Here is a 17,380-nt window from a genome sequence, read left to right as displayed (position 1 = left end):
AATAGATTTGAACCCATGTCCCCAGCCTGCAGTTCTAAATTAGCAGACCAGCGACGTTGCCACTCTATTCACAAGGCGTGTATGTTTCCTCTGCCTTCCACACCTGTTAAAAGTACCTCCCAACATGCACGCGCACAATGGAAGACGTTGGTTCCAATCATACTCAGATGTAACTCATCCAATTTATACAGGTCCCGCTTCCCCAAAATGACCCTAATGCTTTAGGAATCTAAAGCAATCCCTCCTGCAGTAAGAGTAATCCAGAAATCTAAAGGTATCCGTTTCTGACCTAACTCCCCAAAGTCTGCTTGCAGGACCTCATTTCTCTTTTTTTACCTATGCCATTGGTCCCATTATGGAGCACAGCCTCTGTCTGTTCACCCTCCTCTTTCAGGATGCCCTGCAGCCGTTCTGTGAAAGCCTCGACCCTAACAACTGGGAAGCAAAGTACTGTGCTAAGATATACCTATAGCTGTTCCAGTCAGAGGTAATGTCTGCACATGTCATCCAGAAGCATTTCTTAATTCCCATGTAGTGCAGGATGTGCACATCATGGGCCTGAACTCCCCAGATGTTTCTTCATTAATTAGAATAAATGAGCTGTTGCTCATTTTATCCATATTTTTACATTAGTACAGCTTAGAAGTTTGTTTCTTGTTTGTTTGACCAACAACCAGACCTCATCAACTCTATCTAATGAAGAAATTTAGTGTTGAAGTTGTCAAATATTAATTATCTATGGGAAGTTTTACATTTTACAGCCTAAATTAATATCCAGTTCCGAGACACTAGAAATACCTATCAGTTAGTTATCTGCTTCCATGTCATGTCCTACTTCGATTTTAAAGTCATTCCACCACTTGTCTGTCTGCTCCTGGGACCTCTCTGCTCTCACTGCTGCTTTTAACCTTATCACTACCGCTCTCAAGTACCCCTACAAGTTTTCCAATAGTCAATCAGCTTCTTATTGCTCTTTGTAACCTCATTGCTGCCACTCCTGAGTCCCACCCAAGTCCAGCACCAGTCTTTGCTTCTGGTACCTTTCTGCTCCTGCTGCTGTTTGCCACCTTGCTGCCACTGCTCCCGAGACCCGCACTGTTCTGCCATCGATCTTCCTACTTCTGGTTTTCACCTTGCCAGCTCCTCTCATTTATTCATTTCTTGGCTCCTTATTTAATGAATGTAAAGAGAGCTTTGATATAAATGTATATATGACATAATGCGCAGAATATATGGGTGAATTTTTAAGTTGTTACAAACCCAGTGAATAAAAGGTAGGGACAGATTTTTTAAGTGAGACCCAGAGAGAAATATACTTTTTAAATCTTGCTCAAAAATGGTATTATCCCAATCTGCTGGCACCCTTCCATTTATACAATTGGAGTCAACAGAATTTGATGGAAGCTCACGTGAGTTGTGACAAAGGAGGGTAATTTGAATGGGCAATTATATTGATGTGGAATAGATGATCAAAGATTTGTTAACTGCACTCCATGACCTGAAAATATTTCTTGGATTTGGCTAATGTTTCACCAGAGCTGTGAGAGTGGGTGGCTGCTTTGCTTTCTCTCTGGGCCCTTGAGTGGGGTTTCCCGACCACTGATTGGAGTGGAATTGTGAAACACCATCCCAGATTTGAGTGCTGAGAATTGCAATTTGACTTGTTAAGTCATCTTCAAGCAGTGACCCTGATCATATAGTATTCTGTTCATTCCAAAAGCAAGAATGAACAATGGCTTGGACTTCTTCCAGTGCCACATGTTTTATTTATCTAATAGTGACCATGTGCCCACCCGAAAAAACCAAGAAGCATTGAAAATTCACCTTCGTTTTTGTCCCCCATTTCACAGGTGCGCAGAGCAAAATTTGATTCCTGCTATCAACAGATCCATGTCAGTGCCTGAAACCGGGTCTCTGTGGGACCTTCCAACTTCTGCTTCACAGCCCTCGGGTGAGGATCCACTCACATTTCATGAGGTTTTGAGTGGCGTTTGGTGCTATCGAGGCTAGTGCTCAGCAGCTGAAGTTATGCAATGGACTGGTTTGTTGGATGATGTGCACTAATTTTGAATAAATATTTTCAAATCAAATTGCATCACATTTTGCTTTGTAAAATGTGCATCCTCTCTTCCTTCTCAAATTTTCACCTCTGCCTCTGTGTAGGCTTGAATTCCTGCTTGGCTCCTAGTCCTTGCAGGCAAGCAGGGCCAGTGATGGTGTTTTTAGTGACTGGCAGTGGTGTTTTTTTTTTTTGTTGCTACATTGCCAGCTTGTCATTCTGAGTTTCGTCTTAATGTTTCCCATAATCGTGGCCGACATTCATCTCTGTAGGCCCTTAGTGTCATGTGCTGTGTATTGGGCTTTGTGCCACCTATTTAAGGGAAGAACAAGTCTGCTGTGCTGTTCAGTAAGACCATGGCTGATCTGTTTCATTTTGCATTCCATGTTCTCATCTCCCCTGATGACCTTCAATTCCTTTGCCTAAGCAGAACCTATTTGCCTCCGCCTTAATAATGAATGAATGAAAAAGATTCATGGTCATTATGACACTGAAGGAGTCATTCAGTTGTGGGCAAAGTTCCTGCTAATTTTTGTGGTTACTGCATGGACTTCTGACGAGTCTGAGCAGTATATTTAAACCGAGTCGAAGTCATGCAACGGAGCATGTTGGAATGTGCTTTTAGTGAGGTGCTGCACAGCTGTGCATTTGTGCAACTTACAGGGAGCATTGCTTACGGGCCATTCAGCCCATCAAGTCCATGCCAGAAGGATCCTGTTCCACTGTAGTCTCATGAATCTGGCTAATTCAGGATAGTCCACACCAGTGATGAAACAGGATGAACCCCTGGCCAGTGTACAGGTCACCTCTTCAGGTCAGGTGTGTGTGTAATGGCAGAGCTGGGGGGAAGGCATTTAGATTGTCAATTTAGATTGCCTGTTTTTGATGCACTCTTGTTAATTAATGTTGAGCTTTGGAGACTCTGGTGTTTTACTTTTAAAAATGCGTGCACTTTCTGTTCCAGGTTGTGATGCAGGGAGCTTGTGGGATTCAGCATCTCAGGGTCCACTGCTGGAACAAATTCAAAAACTAGAGCGAGAGAAAGCTACAAAAGTAAGACCTTGGTGTTGTTTTGTTTTTGATGGCTCCACAGAGTAGATGCATCCTGTTTTAATGCGAGGAGAACGTTCCAACACATTTGTGGAGTCTACTTGCAGTGTTGTCATTGTGGGTTTCAAACTAGGGTGCCCAGACTGAGGGGATCTGAACTTGAGCTGGATCTCCTGCACTGCAACAATTTTGAGATTTTTTTTTAATTCCGCAGATCTTCAAAATTATTAAATTCTCTCTCTTTTGTAGGAGTATGATAACTCGTGTCATGGTTCTCTTTATGTGCTGACTTTTTGAAAGATCCAGTTGTGCCAAGTCCCACATTTCTACTTTCTGCCTGTTAACCCCCTCTTATTGTAACCTGTCCAACGATCTCTTACGATTTTTTAATGACCTTTCTTAACTTGAAGTCTGCCAAGTCTTGACAACTAAAGGAAGTATCTCTCCTCTTGACTTTTTACCCAAGGTTTCAGTTCTGTAACCTCTGATCATTGACCTACTAGTTAGAGGGAAGAGATTTTCTCTTTCTACACTATGAAAACCTCTCAACATCTTGAACCTTCCAAAAGGTCATCAATTTCCTATTCAGAGGAAATGGTTTGGACTCTTTCAACCTCTCCTCATACCTGAACCCTCATCCCTAGTAACTTTTGTTGACTTGTTAGTAAACTTTTGGTTTTCTGATCTGGTAAATATTTTATGATACGAAATTTTGCTTTTACACCTCAGTCACTCATACGGAAACTGGTGCAAGATCCTGGTGCAAGTGTCAGTGTCCATTGAAGATTGCCAGGAGTGTTAGTCTGTATTAATTTGTTGAGTTCATATATACCTGTTAGTGTTTGCAGAACCAAATAAGTTGAGATTGTTGTTGAGCAAGGTATATGTCTGAAATCTATTGCATGTTAATATGACAGCTTCAAACACAGTCCCAAGAAGTGTGCAGTTCATCTTGAACATTTTGAACCTGATATTTTAGTGTTATGCTGATTTGCTTCTACAACTATCTGGCCATGAAACAAGTTAATGAGAGGTATTCTGTAAAGGCGACCCTCCTGTCTAGGGTAAGCATTTTGCCCAAAACCTCTTAATAAACATTGTCTTTGCAAAACTAGTGAAACAACCGGTATTTCCCTTCAGTGAGAGAGAGTCTCCTTCCTCTTCCTACACCAACCCTCTATGCTTGTTCATGCACTGATGTGAATTGGGGGCATCTGGATCTTGTGGTTTGTGTCCATTCCTCATGCATGTCCCAGACAGTTTGTGATGGCAGTAGATACAACATGGAAAGTATTGCAGATGAACCAGATCACAACTCCACACTTCTACCAATCTTTTGCTGGCTGTTGATCAGGTACAGGAACCTTGGCTTTTCACTGTTAACTGTACTGGTGAGCTAATTGCTTTGTTTAAATATTTTCCAATTCTAGGCTTTGGAATTAACTGGAGCTTGTAGCTGTTTGTTTCTGAAAAGAATGCTAGTAAAATGATTCCATAGGAAGGTAATAAGACTGGTGTTCAAATGTGCGTTGTGTGCACTCTCAAACAGATGTATTATTTCTGGAATCAGGGGATGGGGCACTGAGGGTGCTAACTCCAGTTTCAAAAAAGCAGTTTAGAGGGACACTCTGTGAAATGAGCACAACTGTGCTTGTTTTGAGCCATATTGGATTTTTTGATAACATAAAAGCTTTTACTCTTCAGCTCCCATCCCCTACTCCCTGCGCACAATGTTCGATGACCTGTAACAGGTTGTGAGGCTACAGTTACTTTACCACTTTGGAGTAGTTTCACTTGGCATGGGTGTGGAAGTTGGTTAGATCTGGCATCAAAGTCCTACCCTGGAACAAAACATGGCAAGATCCTGGAAGTTAACAACCCTTCCCCTGTCCCCCACTCATCTGGGCAGAGATAGAAACTTTCAAATGTACATTCAGGCGAAGCAGAGTGGGTAAAGTGTACAATGTGGATCGTCTGTGCCGCCACATTTTGTCATCCTTTCAGGACGCGAGTGCTTCCAGACTCTGAGAATTGTATTGATGAGGGAAACCTCTCCCCAGATTGTCTTGGGTAACTGGAATGTTGTTTGTTCAGCTAAAGCAGGAGCGAAGAGACGCTGAACTCAGGAATAAAAGGGAAGAGGATGACAGAAAACGGCAAGATGAAATCCGGTGGCAAGAGGAAGAACGCAAACGTCGGGATGAGGATGAGCTAACTAGGAGGAAGCAGGTAATGTGTGCCCGATTATAGTTTCTATTGCCCTAAACCACTCCTAAATCCCTGACTTTTATGGTTTCTTTCGTAGGTTTCTTGATCTATGGATTCGTGATTTGTTTTTGCTTTTTCAGCCAGAAACTGGTTAATGAATAGGTATCAAGATAGTGGACAGGTGGAGAAGTGTGAGGTTGTGCACTTTCTTCATAAGAATAGAACGGCAGCAGAGTTTTTAACAGGCATGAAACTGGTGTGCAGTATTCAGAGACTTGGGTGTACTTGTACAGGGAGAAATGAACAATGTAAGTTCAGATATAACAGGCAATTAAGACAAGTGGCTTGCTGACCTTCGTTGCAATAGGGTTGGAGTGCAGCAAAAACACTTTTTTTCTGCACGTGTACAGGGTTTTGTTGAGACCGTAGTTGGAATATTCAGTACCATTTTGGTCTCTGTACTTTAGGGTACAGTCGAAGTTGACTGGATTGGCCCTCAGATTGTCCTTCAGGGCTGAGTAAATGGGACCAAAACTCTTGGAATTATGAAGAATAATGTGGTCTCTCAGAAGTGTCAAACCGACACTGAAAGTTGTTTCTGCTAGCTGGACACTCTGGACCACAAAGATTGGTCTCTGGATTAGGGGTCAATCATTAAGGTCTCCAATGAGAAGTGTCTTATCACAGTGTTCGGAATTCCCTAGCCCAAAAGAGTTGAGTGCTCCGACGTTGAGTGTATTTGAGCCTGGGATAGACAGTGTTGAATTGTCGAATTTGATAATTGGGTGGGAAAGTGGAGGTGAAACTGAAGACGAGTAATGAATGTATTGAACAGCAAAGCAGGCTGAAGAACTTTACTAGTCTGTTCCTATTTCTTGCGTTCTTATGGTGACCTAGGCTTTTAGCAATTGTTCCAGACTTGATGTATTGTACAGTGGATATAGAGTTGTCTAGCCTAGAAGGTCCCAAGTTTTTGTTCACTGGGAGCTGTTCCAAGTTGCATTGTGGTTATCTGGAAGGCCTGTGTATCCCTGGATTGGTAAGAGGAGTGAGCATATGGGTGAACTTTGGTCTCCTGGTTGTTGGTTATTGACACCTGCTGGGTGAGTGCCCGTTTCTGTTGAGCCACGGCAGGATTAGAGTGTTGGTGCAGTTCATCTATGGTCAGACCACGTGCTGACACTCTTGTGAGCAATAGCCACTCGGATGCAACAGCCAGAGAGTTGGCTGCCAGTCTAGGAGCTGTGCCCTGCATGAGTTGGCAAGGGAAAATCTGGGTTCAAGGGGAGAGTAGGGAGGTGGATTGTATATTTTCAAGGGAAAACTATTCCTTCTCAAACCATGCATTTCTCTTGCTGATGCTCATGGTGTGGCATTTGAGGAGGGCCTTGCCAAGATGAAGCACTGCTGATGGTATGATTCCAAGTCAGGCTGATGTGTGGTTTGCAGGCACTTTTCAGATGATGTTACTGAAAAATATGTGCAACTGCCCTTCTCAAGGGGCCTAGGTAATGCAAGATTATTCTGTTCCTTCCTGTGGCTAATGGTGCAACTACAAGATTCTCTTGACTTCTTTTCTTATTGATGTCTCCATTTGCAATCTCCCAACTGTTTGGCAGCAAGCCAGCAGGTAGGAAATTTGATCAACTCCGTTGCATTTATCTGTTATCATTTTCACTCCCCTTTATCTAGTGTGTTTCTGTCCCTTTTTTGAGGAGGAAGTTGGGACTCATGTATAACTAGGTTTTGCTGCCCAACATGCTAGATCACAAAAAAACCACCCTAGATTGTTGCTGTTTGTCTGCTTTTGGATGCAGAAAGTTGGAGGGGTGTGAGGAGGCAGGCTTCTCAATTCACAGTCCGTAGCCAGCTAAACCGGCCACATCCCAGAGTAACTGACCTCTTTCTTTCCAGGAAGAGGTGGTCCGATTTCAGAGGGAACAGCAGGAGGAGGTTGCCCGGCGCCAAAGGGAAGAAGAGGATCGCCGACAAGAGGAGGCCCTGAGGCGACGTGATGAGGAAGAAAGACGGCAGATGGAGGACATCCTCCGAAAGCAGGTGATTTGCTATGCCTTTCGTGTTGGGAGTGGTGAGGTATGTGTGTTGGGCAACCCTCCTTTACACTGCAACAGGCAGATGAATTACTGGCCCTTCAGTCCCCATCAAGCCTCTTCATTCAGTTCAGTGACTTGTGCAAAGACTGAGAAATAAAGAGGCCACATTTATGGAGCCCTGTAATTGCTGTGTGCGTTGTGGGTGCACAGAGATCTTGCTGCAAGATCTCTGCGCACCCACAACGCATGCAGCATTCTCCAGGATTTTCACAGAGCAAAGTTCAGACTGGTGTGATATTGCCTTTTTTATTTAAAAGACCTGTGTTTTGCCGCTTCAGATGATAGAAACCTATAACAGAGGAGGAGGCCACTTGGCCTGTTGTGCCACTGCTGGCTTTCAGAAAGAGTAATTCTTTGTTCTGTAACCATGCAAGTTCCCCGTCCTCAATTGATGATTTCAATTAGCGCTACCTTATTCAGGTAAAGATTGGATCCTGTAACTGAGTGGGCGAGGAAAATATATAAATTTTCCCCCTTCACAAATGATTTTAAATCTTCAGTCTCTGGTTATAGAAAGTAGTTACTCATGGCACAGAAGGGGGCCATTTGGCCCATCAGTTTCATGTAGTTTCCTATAAGGCAGTCCACTCATACTTTATTGATGCACTTATCGGAGGAAATAATTTTTTCTATCTCCACAATAATCTTGACAACCTCTATTGTTCATTTCTTAATCCCTCTGCTCTGAGAAGAGCCTTCACTTTTCCACCCTCACCTCTGAAGTCCTCATCCCAACCAACCATCTCCGAACCTTGTAGAAAATAATATACTTACATTATCTTTTGTGTTTCTACATTCCCAAAAACACGAGTTAGGAGCAGGAATAGGCAATTTTGGACCCTCCCACTGAGGCAAGGAAAGGATGGTAAGGTGAAGGAACCTTGGATGACTAGACATGTTGAACACCTCGTCAAGAGGAAGAAGGAAACTTACTTAAGGTTGAGGAAGCAAGGATCAGACAGGGCTCTAGAGGTCGACAAGGTAGTCAGGAAGGAACTGAAGAATGGACTTGGGAGAGCTAGAAGGGGGTATGAGAAAACCTTGGCGGGTAGGATCAAGGAAAACCCCAAGGCTTTCTATACTTGCGTGAGAAACAAGAGGATGGCCAGAGTGAGGGTCGGGCCAATCATGGACAGTGGAGAGAACTTGTGTGCGGAGTCAGAGGAGGTAGGGAAGGTCCTTAATGAATACTTTACTTCAGTATTCAGCAGTGACAGGGACCTTGACATTTGTGAGGACAGCGTGAAACAGGCAGATATGCTTGAGCAGGTTGTTGTTAGGAAGGAGGATGTGCTACAAATTTTGAAAAACATCAGGATAGATAAGTCCCCTGGGCCAGACAGGATATACCCAAGGTTACTACGGGAAGCGAGGGAAGAGATTGATGCCCCTTTGGCAATGATCTTTGCATCCTTGCTGTCCACTGGAGTTGTGCCAGAAGAGTGGAGGGCGGCAAATGTTATTCCCTTGTTCAAGAAAGGGAATAGGGATAATCCTGGAAATTACAGACCAGTCAGTCTGTCTTCTGTGGTGGGCAAATTATTGGAGAGGATTCTGAGAGATAGTATTTATGATTATTTGGAAAAGCACAGTTTGATTAGAAATAGTCAGCAGGTCACGCCTCACAAGCCTTATTGAATTCTTTGAGGATGTGACAAAACACATCGATGAAGGTAGAGAGGTGGATGTGGTGTATATGGATTTTAGCAAGGCATTCGATAACGTTCCACGTGGTAGGCTCATTCAGAAAGTAAGGTGGCATGAGATTCAGGGAAATTTGGCTGTCTGGATACAAAACTGACTGTCCGATAGAAGGCAGAGGGTGGTAGTAGATGGAAAGTATTCAGCCTGGAGCTCGGTGACCAGTGGTGTTCCTCAGGGATCTGTTCTGGGACCTCTGCTCTTTGTGATCTTTATAAATGACTTGGATGAGGAAGTGGAAGGGTGGGTTAATAAGTTTGCCGATGACACGAAGGTTGGTAGAGTTGTGGACAGTGTGGAGGGCTGTTATAGGTTGCAACAGGACATTGACAGGATGCAGAGCTGGGCAAAGAAGTGGCAGATGGAATTCAACCCAGAAGAGAGTGAGTGAAGTGATTCATTTTGGAAGGTTGAATATGAATGCAGAATACAGGGTTAATGGCAGGATTCTCAGCAGTGTGGAGGAACAGAGGGATCTTGGGGTCCACGTCCACAGATCCCTCAAAGTTGCGACCTAAGTTGATAGGGTTGTAAAGAAGGCGTATGGTGTGTTGGCTTTCGTTGGCAGGGGAATTGAGTTTAAGAGCCGTGAGGTTATGCTGCAGCTGTATAAAACTCTGGTTAGACCACACTTGGAATAATGTGTTCAGTTCTGATCACCTCATTATAGGAAAGATGTGGAAGCTTTAGAGAGGATGCAGAGGAGATTTACCAGGATGCTGCCTGGACTGGAGGGCAGGTCTTATGAGGAAGGGTTGAGGGAGCTAGAGCTTTTTTCATTGAAGCAAAGAAGGATGCGAGGTGACTTGATAGAGGTTTACAAGATGATGAGAGGCATGGATAGAGTGGATAGTCAGAGACTTCTTCCCAGGGCGGAAATGACTATTACGAGGGGGCACAATTTTAAGGTGGATGGAGGAAGGTATAGGGGAGATGTCAGAGGTAGGTTCTTCACACAGAGTGGTGGGCATGTGGAATGCGCTGCCGCCCGTGGTAGCAGAGTCAGATGCATCAGAGACTTTTAAACGACTCTTGGATAGGCACATGGAGGATAGTAAAATGTAGGGTATGCAGGGTAGATTGATCTTAGTAGGATAATAGATTGGCACAACATCGTGGGCCGAAGGGCCTGTACTGTGCTGTACTGTTCTATGTTCTATCCTGCTCTGCAACTCAGTAATAGTGTGACTAATCTGATTGTGGCCACAACTTTATCTTTCTGCCTTCACCCGAGAAACGTCAATTCCCTTGTCAGTCAAAAAACCTCTCTAACTTGATTTTCAGTGTACGCAATGACTCAGCCTCCACTGCTGTCTGAGTAAGAGAATTCTACCAACCCTCATGAGAAAAAGATTCTTCATCTGCATTTCAAAACATTTCCAATTTAAGCTAACATCTCTGTTTAAAAGAGCAACTCCAAATATTTAAACCATGTCCTGTAGTTCTAAACTAATCCCTGCACAAAGGGAAATACTGTCTCAATATCTACCCTGTCAAATCTCCTCAATTTTGAATTTCTTTTAGGCAGATCGACCCTCATTTGTTTAAATTCCAATGGATATAGGCTCAACCTCTAAGCTGTGCGACTGTGCAGCCACTCCAAAAGTTGGTGCATTTCCCAGCATTGACTCCAAATTTCAGAAGTTGCTGCAGTGCATAGACCTCAAATGTCAGCACATTAGAAAAAAAAAAATGAGGAAATGTAAGGTCCACTCTCAACTTTTCTTCATAAGCCAGCACCTTTATCCCAGGAACCTTCTATGAACTACTCCTAATGCAACTATTCCTTTGAGGAGACTAAAAATACACAGTGCTCTGGATTTGGTCTCACTAAGATTCGAAGTATTGCAAGAGAGTGGTGGAAGTGGTGCTTATTGTAGATGGTATCCCACATAGGAAAAAATGATTTATGTTCCCATATAAATTTTCCTCTTCATTTTCTAGTTCCCTACATGTAAGGGTAGGTTAGAAAGTCTGAGAGCCCTGTTAGTGATGGAGTGTGTTAGTGGTTCCACTGCACTGCCTACCCCATGCTGCTGCTTCCTTTTACAGTATCTTATTGACAGATTGGACACTGGGAAATTATTATAAATCCACATTAGACGTTGCAATATTGAGGCAAGCCCTATCAGACGTTTTGATGAAGCTGCAACCTGGCCGCCTCCATCTACTTTTTGTCATCCAAGCAACCTTGAGCTCAGTTGTATGCACTTTCCCCTCTGAGTCATGAGATCCCAGGTTAACAAGTCCCATTCTGGAAAATTGAGACTGATGCTCAGGTGCAGCTGCACTCTTGGATGTGCTGTCTCCCTGCTTGGAAAGATGTGTAATATTCCATGGCATTCTTTCTGGGGAGTTCTTTCTGGCTAGTATTTATCCCACAATCATCGTCGCAAAATAAAATTACCTGGTCATGATCACATTGCTTATAAAACCATAACATAGGACAAAGGATTTAATTCTGCTCCACCATTCAATCATGGCTGTGGAATCTTACTGTGCACAAATTGGCTGCCACGTTTCCAACAGCAGCTGAGTCAAAAATACTTTGGCTGTAAAGTACTTTGATTCTCTGTGATCGTGGAAGTTATTACATAAATGCAAGTCCTCCTTTCCTTCCCTCTGTCCCACGTGTTCAGCCTCACCTGAAATGCATCTGTGCTTCTCTTCTCATCTGCTCTATGTCATCACGCCTTGTTGTTCAGGAGAAAGACAGGAGGCAGCAGGATGAAACCCGCCGGTGGCTGGAGGAAGAGGAGAGCAGGCGCCAACTGGAGGAGGAAGCCAGGCGCAGGCTTGCCGAGGAGGAGGAACGGAAACGCAAGGAAATGGATCTGCAGCTTCAGCGGCAGCAGGAGATGCTGCGACACAGGCAGCAGCAAGAGGCTCTGAGGCGCTTACAACAGCAGCAGCAATTAGCACACATAAAGGTACCACTCACCTGCCAGTGCCTCTGGAACTGGCTAGAAACTTGCATAACTGGATCTCCGTGCTTATCAAAAGTCCTGGATTTGATTCCCATTAGACTGCTGGGATCAAAATCTCCTTGCAGTTTGTTGAATGAGATGAGCCTGACTCATCTGAGCTTGTCTCAATCTAGTGGTAGTTGTACCCTTGGCATTTGTAATACAGTTATCCTTTACCACTGGCCTCTTACAAACTTGCTGATCCATGTATCCTGGGCCTCTGACCATGGATGTGGATTCTGAGTGAACTGATGTTAACTGTCTCTCTCACTCTTCAGAAGACACAATAATGTCGACAGAACGGCGTTATCACCGTTTCCTGCAGCAAGTGAAAGGGCCATGTCAAAAGGACTCGTGGATTTTTATTCTCTCCCCTTCTGTATGACAATGCATGTCTTCCTGGGAGCTATCTTAAGGGGAAGGATTCTATGAAATTTGCTAATCTTGTAATATTGGGAATTGGATGAAGGACCTCAGTGGTGAGGTCAGCATTTATTACCCATCCCTTAATTGGCCTTGAAGCATGGCTAACTTGGCCGTTCTCAGAGAGCAGTTCGGTATCAACCATGTTGCTGTCGGTCTGGATTCGTGTGTAGGTCAGACCAGGTAGGTATGGTAGGTTTCTTTCTCTGAAATGTAACTAGATGTTTAATAACTAACAGTAATGGTTTCTAAGATCACTTAGCAGTTTGTTAACTGATTAAATTCCTCGAGTTGCTACAGTGGGATTTGAAACCATGACCCTGCGCTGCTGGTTTATTGGTTCACTGACATAGCCACTAGGACAGACAGACCTGTTGGACTGAATGATCGGTTTCTATGTTGGTGATGTTGTGTCACTAAATGTTGCCATGTCTGAAATGAACTGTTGTTTCTTCATCAGATCCCCTCTTCTACTTCATGGGGGCAGCAGTCCAACTCGGTACCACCGCTTCAGAAGCTGGAGGAAGAAAGGGAGCGACACCGCAGAGAGGAGGTAAGAATGCACTTAGAGTCGTAGAGGTATACAGCATGGAAACAGACCCTTGGGTCCAACTCATTCATGCTGACCAGATATTCTATATAAATCTAGTACCCATTTGCTTGTTCAAAGCAAGGATATACTTGTGTGCTACCATGTTGCTTGCTTTTTGCAGTCTGGGAGCCTGTACGGGAACATATCTATTGCCAAGGTGAGCCTGTTCCTTTCCTTGCCTGACATTCCTGGACATCTGTTTCGTCTGCTGTGGTTACACTGATTTGTATCCCAGCTCTGTCACTGGAATTCTAAGGAAGATCTCTGCTTCCTGCCTGCTGTTCCTGGTGGAGACAAATGAAAGAAGCTCGCCAACTTTAAGGGCATTTAAATGGTCATTGGATAAGCTAGCAGGTGTTTCAATGTGGCCAATATTTCTTTTGTCAAAGTAGTGCATGTGTGGCCACTGAGGCATCAATGAAGCTGGTATTTCTGATACAGAAGGGTCCTGAGGTTGGTGTAGATTGCTTTATATTGCCAAGAATTGCCATTGTCTGAATTGCAGCCTTTCAAAGTGTACATGAGTTTCCATCACATGGTAATCTAATGCGGGATGAAAGTGATTCCACCCCAGGGGCGTAAAATGCCTTCAGGCTCTGCTCTGCAGTCTTGCACAACAAGTAAATTCTCCTGTCTGTGGGGTATGGCAGGAGCTCTCTCCACTTTGTCTAAGTGAGCACTAATCTTGAGAGACTTCAAATTGGTGTGGAAACCAGCAGGGTGTTTTGACTTGCAGACAGGCTTGACCCTGTCCTCCACTTTGAGGTCAGTGAGTAGAGAACTCTGAGCAGGAATACCCTCCTCCTAACCTATTCTGATTATTAAGACTATTTGTAACACCTTTCACTCTCCTGAACTCAGCCAACCAGTGCACGCTGTGAACTGAGCCCACCACAGTATGTCCTGTGCTATTTAGTTTGCTGGATGCCTTTCCTAAGCTAGTGAACAGCTTTGACTTCTATTTGTTGTAGTCAACAAAAAAGCAGCTTGCATTTCTCTGGCGCCCTTAACCTGTCCAAATGTCTCGGCCCTTCATGTGTGCAATTGACCAAAATTTGATACCAAGCCTCTTAATGCGATATTAAGAGGGTTCCAAAGCTCAGTCAGTAAGAAGTGAGGAGGGGAGGAATGAGAGGCAAATTTCAGAGCTTTGAACCTCCAGAAAGCTAAAGTGATGCACCAATTAAAACCAGGAGTGTTCACGAGTCTAAAATTTGAGGAGCAGGAGGCATTTTGGAGATTTATAGGGTCACAGGTGATCACAGATGAGGAAGGGCAAGACCTTGTTGGAACTTGAAAACAAGGGCAAATATTTTACACAAGGCAATGCCATACTGTAACCTGTATAGGCTGATGTAGTCTAGTAATAGGACTCTCATTCTTGACTTCTAAAATCAGGCTGACATCAATGTGTGCAGCCATAGATTGAATAGTATTAAGGAATCGATTGTACTAGATTTCTGCATGTAGAATGTAATCCGTAGTTATTCTGCAGACAAAGTGATAGCTTGGTGTGCATAAGTCTGTTGGGCATAAGTCAGCACCAGCTCAGGCTGCTCCCATCTATACCTGTCAACCGTCTGTGATGTTAAAAGAACATTGTTGTGGCTTGATAATGCGTGTGCTCTACCGTTTGTAAATGCTAATGTTCTCTGTTGCAGCAGTGTCGTCAGCAACAGGAGATAATGAAAGCCCTTCAACAGCACCAGCAGCAGAAGTCACCTGGCTGGAACAATCTCCCCAAGCAGTCAATGTCTGTCAAGTCATTATTGGAGATGCAGCAAGAGCTGCAGAAACAGCAACAGCAGAGGGCGCAGGCACGAGCAGTGAGTATCCTTTAGCCCACCCAAATGCAAATCCTTCCACACACAAAATGCCTTCTGCCAAGCTGATTCTTTCTGGGGCTACGTCTCTTTCCATCAGTGTGATGTATATGTCAGTAAGGGCATTCACCTGTGTCTCTCACTTGAACCCCATGCTGTTCTTGCCAGAGGCACTGGATAGTGAGCCAAGGAAATGAACAGCTTCAGTCACAAATTACGGTAATGTCACAGATCCTCCCAAAATTTGTTCACATGTAGAAACTGCAATCAGGTAAGAGAAGTCATAAAGATGGAGAGCCATCTTGGCTTTACCTCAATGGCAGTTTTGTTGCAGTATTGCTTGGCTGCGATCTCTGCATCAGGTGGTTCGTGCACTTCAGTCTCTAGTGAATATTAAGGGCTGTTACTGAAACACGGTTCACGAATGGACAGGACTGGTAGCTTAATGTTCTGGGGTATAGATGCCATAGGAGGGATAGAGAGGGAGGCAAGAGAGGAGGGGATAACATTATGGCTGTACTTAGGGAGAATATTCCTGTGAGACTGTCCAGTGATGTTATATGGGTGAAACTGAGAAATAAGAAAGGGATAATGACCTATTTGGGGTTGTATTGTCAGCAGCCCCCCCTCCACAATAGTCAACGAGAAATTGAGAAGCAAATATCTTGGATATCTGTGAGAAAAGTAGGGTTATAATGGTAGAGGATTTTAACTTTACAAAAATAGACAGGACTTTCATAATTTTAAGGGGTTGGGTGGGGAGGAATTTAAGCGTGTACAAACTTTCTTATTCAATATGTGGATCTACCTACTAGAGGAAGAGCAATACATTTCCTTCTGTATGGAAATAGGGCAGGGCAAGTGACTGAGGTGTCAGTGGGGAAGCACTTTGGCGCCGGTGATCGTAATTCTACAGTGCATCTAGTGAATAGTACTCGCTGCTGCTGTTGAGTGTCAGTGGATGCGGTGCCAGTCAAGCGGGCTACTTTGTCCTGGATGGTGTCAAGCTTCTTGAGTGTTGGAGCTGCACCCGTCCAGGCAAGTGGGGAGTGTTCCATCACACTACTGACTTGTGCCTTGTCGATGGTGGACAGGCTTTGGGGAGTCAGGAAGTGAGTTCCTCGCTGCAGTATTCATAGTGTGTGGCTTGCTCTTGTAGCTACTATATTTATGTGGTGCATCCAGTTGAGTTTCCGACCAATGATAACTCTCAGGATGATGGTAATGGTAGACTGGTTAGTAAGGTTAGATCACGTGGGATCCAGGGGACCTAGCCAATTGGATTCAAAATTGGCTTGAAGGTAAGAGACGGTGGGTGGTGGTGGAGGGTTGCTTTTCGGACTGGAAGCCTGTGACCAGTGGTGTGCCACAGGGATTGGTGCTAGGTCCACTGCTTTAGGCATTTATGTAAATCATTTGGATGTGAATATAGGAGGCATGGTTAATAAGTTTGTAGATGACAACGAAGTATTTGGTGTAGTGGACAGTGAAAGTGATTATCTTAGGGTACAACAAGATCTTGGTCAGATGGGCCAATGGGCTAAGGAGTGGCAGATGGCGTTTAATTTACGCAAATGCGAGGTGTTGCATTTTGGTAAGGGAAACTAGGGCAGGTTAATGGTAAAGTTCTGGGGAGTGTTGCCGAACAGAGACCTAGGGGTGCAGAGTTCTTTGAAAGTGCGGTCGCAGGTAGACAGGGTGGTGAAGAAGACATTTGGCACGCTTGCCTTCATTGGTCAGAACATTGAGTATTAGAGTCAGGATGTCATGTTGCAGCTGTACGGGACATTGGTGAGGCCACTTTTGGAATACTACGTACAATTCTGGTTGCCCTTCTATAGGAAGGATGTCGTTAAAGTTGAGATGGTGCAGAAAAGATTTATGAGGATGTTACCAGGACTGGAGGGTTTGAGTTATCAGGGGAGGCTGAATTGGCTGGGGCATTTTATTCTGGAGTGTCAGAGGCTGAGGGGTGACCTTACAGAAGGGCAAAAATAGCCAGTTTCTCTTTCCTAGGGTGGGGAGTCCAAAACTAGAGGGGATAGGGTTTTAAGGTGAGAAGCAAAAGTTTTAAAAAGGACCTGAGGGTTAACTTTTTCATGATTAGGGTGGCGTGTGTATGGAACAAGCTGCCAGAGGACATGGTGGAGGCTGGTAAAATTACAACATTTTAAAAGGTATCTGGATGAGTATATGAATAGGAAGGGTTTAGAGGGATATGGGCCAAATGATGGCAAATAGGACTATGTCAGACTGGGATGTCTGGTTGGCATGAACGAGTTGAACCCCATGGTCAGTTTCCATGCTGAACGAATCTAAGACAGAGAAAATTGAAGTGTAATATTGTTTCGGAAAAAGTTCTCGCTAAAATTCAGGGACAACACAATGTGGAGCTGGAGGAACACAGCAGGCCAGGCAGCATCAGAGGAGCAGGAAATTTGACG

At 44.2% G+C, this 17,380-nt stretch overlaps 1 protein-coding gene across 1 annotated transcript in view; it reads left to right on the top strand.

The window, feature by feature from the left end:
- The window catches only part of LOC109921060 (GRB10-interacting GYF protein 2-like), a 49,512-nt gene that overhangs the window by 20,886 nt on the left and 11,246 nt on the right, over positions 1 to 17,380 (top strand). The window contains exons 13-19 of the mRNA XM_048620038.1: positions 1,851 to 1,951; positions 3,024 to 3,112; positions 5,204 to 5,338; positions 7,232 to 7,375; positions 11,838 to 12,062; positions 12,982 to 13,074; positions 14,775 to 14,939. Coding sequence (XP_048475995.1) covers positions 1,851 to 1,951; positions 3,024 to 3,112; positions 5,204 to 5,338; positions 7,232 to 7,375; positions 11,838 to 12,062; positions 12,982 to 13,074; positions 14,775 to 14,939 — 952 coding nt within the window. The remainder of the gene's footprint in view (positions 1 to 1,850; positions 1,952 to 3,023; positions 3,113 to 5,203; positions 5,339 to 7,231; positions 7,376 to 11,837; positions 12,063 to 12,981; positions 13,075 to 14,774; positions 14,940 to 17,380) is intronic.

Source organism: Rhincodon typus, chromosome 45, assembly GCF_021869965.1.
Source record: "Rhincodon typus isolate 14 chromosome 45, sRhiTyp1.1, whole genome shotgun sequence".
In the NCBI taxonomy this organism is placed as follows: domain Eukaryota; kingdom Metazoa; phylum Chordata; class Chondrichthyes; order Orectolobiformes; family Rhincodontidae; genus Rhincodon; species Rhincodon typus.
This window is presented reverse-complemented; position numbering and strand designations above follow the sequence as displayed.